Raw genomic sequence first — 4924 nt, forward strand, 5'->3', positions numbered from 1 at the left:
TTTGTAACAGGAATATAAAAAAAAGTTCCACCATGAATTTGGGTTCTGATGTCTTTTTACGTTAAAAACGGTATTCATCACATGTTATCGTATTAAATCCTTATAGTCAGTGTTAAAGTCTCTAACGTCCATCGGATATCCATCCATCTGAAGACATTTGATATTGGTTGAAAACAAAAAATTCATTTTGGTGTCTATGAAGTTCCATGGGTAAGGTCTTGTCAACCTTTGGACCTGATTAACTCTTTTGTAGAGAGACTGACGTAAGTCTCCGGTATTTGTCTGAAAACAACTAAATGGTTGTCAACTGAATTTTTAACCCACACCCCCAGCGGAAAATGAGGGCTCAGCCCGATTGCAGGTGTTCGATCGGAAGGTGCGATCGACGATATACAAAATACGTACTCCACAACTATGCTCCGAATTTACACGACGCCCACTAAGATACGCTTAGGAAAAACGTTTAACCCGTTTGTGGCACGAGAATAACTGCGCAAGGGCTGCAGCAGGCAAAAAAATTTTGTTTTATAGGGGTAGGTGCCCCGGTTGGTTTCGCCAGAGTAGTCGAAGAAGGGCAAGTGCAAACTGAATGTAACAAGTTGACACCCAAAGCAGACAAGCGACTTCAGGTACTTGCAATCAACCATCGAGGTCATATTACCATGGGGACTTTGAGTAGGTCACTCTTTGCCAAAGGCGTTCACCGTGTTTTATTCCACGCTGAATTACGAAATTAAAAACAGCATTAATTAATTTAGAATTAAATTGCGCCATTTTCGGGGGCCCGGATTTTATTGTGTTAATTCCACCCGTCGTGTTAAAGGTCTACTTGACTTTTTGACATAACGGGACTTGACATGACTGCTCATGGATTTCGTCGGTTCAAAACTGTAACTGAGCGAACAGTAACAATAAAAGTACAAAAAAAAATTTTCTTTTTAATCTGAACAGGTGTAACGAACTTCTTTCCCGTCTAGACGACCGTGATTGGTTTTACAAGGACGCCCTCTTGGGGAGAGCGATCCCTGATCACTACACAGCCTAGCGCTTGCTCGGCTAAGAAAACTTTGCGAGAAAACTATGACTTGCTCCCCTTGGCTCAGCATGAACCACTCTCGGACAAGAACAATAGCAGTTAGAAACAGGCGTGAGTGACGGACGGTTGTTAGTGATCGAAACATTTTTCGAACTAAAACAAGGGGTTTTGCGATAAGACGACCTTCTGGAGCGGGATGAGACTGACATAGATAGAAGGGCTGTGGCCTTTGGACAGAGAGGAGCGTCGCAAGGAGCGCCGTCAACGTGCAGCGAACTGGTTAGTCTCGAGTGTCCCCCCCCGCTCGAAGGTTGTTAGGAAGATCCTGTCTCTCACTTGTGCGTCCAAAGTCGTGGTCCACTCTACCCCACCCAGGAAAATGGCTTATGTATTCAGTCATTATTCAATGGTATACTAAAATCCATGTGAAAAAAATTGCTTCTCACTGTTCTCAGGTCAAATATTTATATGTGATTAAAAATGCGATTAATTTCGATTAATTAATTACAAAGCCTCTAATTAATTAGATTAATTATTTTAATCGAGTCCCGGCCCTAGTTTATTTTATTATATTTTGTATTTATTTGAGTGAATATTCACAGTTTAATAATAATTAAAAACCCAAAACTAATAGTTTATGTTTTGTGAGTACTAGTACAGTAAAGTTCAAATACAGATTATTTCAGTTCATCGAAATGCTGCACCTTAATGTTTATTTTATTATATTTTGTATTTATTTGAGTTAATATTCATTTTAATAATAATTAAAAACCCAAAACTAATAGTTTATGTTTTGTGAGTACTAGTACAGTAAAGTGCAAATACAGATTATTTCAGTTCATCGAAATGCTGCACCTTAATGTTTATTTGTATTATATTTTGTATTTATTTGAGTGAATACATTATTCACAGTTTAATACTAATTTAAAAAACCCCAAAAATATTTTATGTTTTGTGATAATTTTTTCTGCTGTACGGAAAACGTATCGAACTGAACCGTGACCTAAAAACCGAGGTACGTACCGAAATGTTTGTGAACCGTTACACCCCTATAGACTACTGATATGTACTGTAGCTCTAAATAGAGTGGTGCAGTGATGACAGATTGTTGTAGGCCAAATCGAAGTTAGCATCGCCAGGGCTTCCTCTCACAAAAGCAACAGGATTTTGGAATATTCCAGAGATAAATTGGCAATCACACGTGTTCGGCAGTATAATCCCACATATTCAGAAATCTAATTCTTAATTGTCAAACAGAAGCCTTATTTTCCTAAAAGTGATGAGTATATCCAATACCAAGCAAAAGGGTTATATGCTCTATGACAAGTCAGGTACCAATCAAATTCAAAACCAAAATGTGTGTCCCTCTCTGCTTACCTTCCTAAGCAAGTTGCAGATCCTCTCAATGTTCCGCAGCCTCTCCCTCTGTGAGGAGACAGAAAAGATACGATTGCAATTCACTACTTTTTACAGAACATCTTCTTACTCATGACTGAAAGATGCAACTAAAACATTAAAATTCATGAACTGAAATATTGTGAAAGGGTTGAAATAAGACGAGAAAACGAAAAGCAGACCGGACAAAGCATGTCAATAACAAGGTAGCCCCACCCTAAAGGATACACTCGTTAACCGTTAATTTCCTCTAAATCAAATCCTAATAAAGCTAACTAACATCATAGTGTATTAAGGAAGACTTGAAAGTAGCAATTAAGATTGAGAATCAATTTATGTTAACAATGTTTACTGAGGTAAGAAATCAAGTTATGAGTAGGGTCATTTCTCCTTGACTTCTATAAAACTGTAAGTCGTAAAACTAGGATAGGTGCACTGTTTCAAGGTTCAGTGAACACATACTGGACATTGAACACAAAGACAACTCAAAGACAACTGGAACTTAAATATATGTAACTGTTCCTCATAAAAGTGAATGGAATGCACACTTGATGCGAGCAAAGCATTATAGGTTATTTTATTTTTGAATGGTGCATAAAAAAGATGCATGTATTGGTGATGCATTTAAGGTGTCTTGGGGTCGATACATTTAAGATCATGTGTAATCATCCCCTGGTTTGTAAGGGTCATGTATGACTTTCCTAATATCACTTTAATGTGTTTTGAAAGGTGTGACAAGTGAAGACCTCACTGGACCAGCTTAGGAGGTCATTACATTTAGTTTTTATTCCACATATGTAATATGGTTTGACAGCAGGAAGTTAACGCACAAGAAATTTGGAAGATTTAGAGTGCATTTGCCCTTAAGTCACTTTAGTTATCATTGTGTTTATATAACTTTCTATAATATATTTGAGTGTTTCTCAGCTTGTGTTAAAAGCTGTGAAATGCTTAAATCAGCACTTGCCACAATGCTGACTCTAACAGCCGCCACTTCACCAAAGCTTTTAACATAATCATCAAATATTAACTAATTCCTATAGCGACGCATTCAGGTCTTGACTTGGCTCAACAGGGGGCGATGCATAACTCTGGCTGCCTATAAATCATAAATTGATCTGAGCGTCCTGCTGTTTGTGGACAGTCAGTTTGACTTTACTTCTAATAAGCAGGCTGCAAACGTCAACAACTGTGGCACCACGGGAACGACAAAGTGTATAAAAAAACATTAATGCCCACACAGAACATTAAAGAGTGTGTGTGTGAGCGAGTGTGTGGCACAGGGAGAGAGCTGTGATGACAATGACTGTATGAACAATGTACACACAGACTGGTATTTATTTGCATTGGGGACCAACTTTCTGAACAACACTTGAGGGAAATACCCTTACTAGAGGTCCTAGAGGCATGAACAAAAATACACATACGCCCAACCACAACTGGCAGTCATATTTAAAACACACAGTACCCATGATAAATGAGTTTAACTCACTGTATGGGCAGTGAGGCCCCCTACCTTGGCAACAGCATCATACCCAAAGATGGAGAACAATATACATGTATTTTTGACTTAGCAAGCTAGCCCTACCATAGATAGAGCGACTTTTTTTTATTTTTCTTGTCACTTTTATTAACTATGTTTGAGCAGTGTATTTGATGTTTTCTGTGACAATGGTCCTAAATGACTGTATACTAGCATCACAGCAGACAAAGTCAGCAGGTGCCTGGTAAACCAACTGGAGCATATCGTCACTAAAGAGCCAAATTAGGGGTGAACCGAATGGGAAATTCTTGGCCGAAACCGATACCGAAAATAGGAAACAGTTGGCCGAAAACCGAATGCCGAAAGTCCGAAAATGATTAATAGAAATATATATATATATAATGTATACATTTTTTACCAATGTTGTTCAGCTACCTGATTATGGAAAAATACATGATTATGGCAAAACTTAACTTAATAATCACTATTATGGGTCCATAAAACATTTATTCAGCACTTTTGAATGCACACAGTACATTCATTCCAAGTCAAGTGCATTTTCTTTTCTCTGTAGGATAACTACAACAAAGTGCATTCAGAACAAAGCCAAGGTGCTTTAAAACTGCATCTAGGCCAGCAGGCCTACAACAAATAGTGTAAATAAAGACTGTAACAGCCAGGCCTTCAACAACAACAAATGCACCTATAAGTTTGGTAACCTAACGTGTTGTTGTGATGACGTAATCAAAGCGCGGCGACAACAAGCACGGCGCGCGACCATGCTCGCGGCTGGCTCATAGCCAACATGTCTGCCGCTTGGAGATATTTCAAAAATATCAGAGAAAGAGGCGCGGATTGCGATTTGTAAAACGTGTTCAGCTGACATTTCTCGAGGGGGTGTAACTGCAAAGACTTTCACCACTTCGGGATTACTCCACCACTTGAAAATCAAAACAACCGGACAAATATGCGGAGTATGATCAACCTAACCCTGTTCTCTGACATTCGGT

At 38.7% G+C, this 4924-nt stretch overlaps 2 protein-coding genes across 2 annotated transcripts in view; one reads left to right on the forward strand and one right to left on the reverse strand.

Annotated features, from left to right (window-relative positions):
• The window catches only part of LOC104945015 (protein cornichon homolog 3-like), a 90187-nt gene extending 87562 nt beyond the window's left edge, over positions 1-2625 (reverse strand). The window contains exons 1-2 of the mRNA XM_010770637.1: positions 2614-2625; positions 2414-2461 (exon numbers count right to left, since the gene is read on the reverse strand). Coding sequence (XP_010768939.1) covers positions 2414-2461; positions 2614-2625 — 60 coding nt within the window. The remainder of the gene's footprint in view (positions 1-2413; positions 2462-2613) is intronic.
• A 150-nt stretch (positions 2626-2775) lies between these two features.
• Positions 2776-4924, forward strand: part of r3hdm2 (R3H domain containing 2) — a 38786-nt gene continuing 36637 nt past the window's right edge. The window contains exon 1 of the mRNA XM_010770638.1: positions 2776-2787. Coding sequence (XP_010768940.1) covers positions 2776-2787 — 12 coding nt within the window. The remainder of the gene's footprint in view (positions 2788-4924) is intronic.

The sequence above is a fragment of the Notothenia coriiceps genome, unplaced genomic scaffold (assembly GCF_000735185.1).
Source record: "Notothenia coriiceps isolate Sejong01 unplaced genomic scaffold, NC01 NC01_scaffold00009009, whole genome shotgun sequence".
Classification (NCBI taxonomy): Eukaryota; Metazoa; Chordata; class Actinopteri; order Perciformes; family Nototheniidae; genus Notothenia; species Notothenia coriiceps.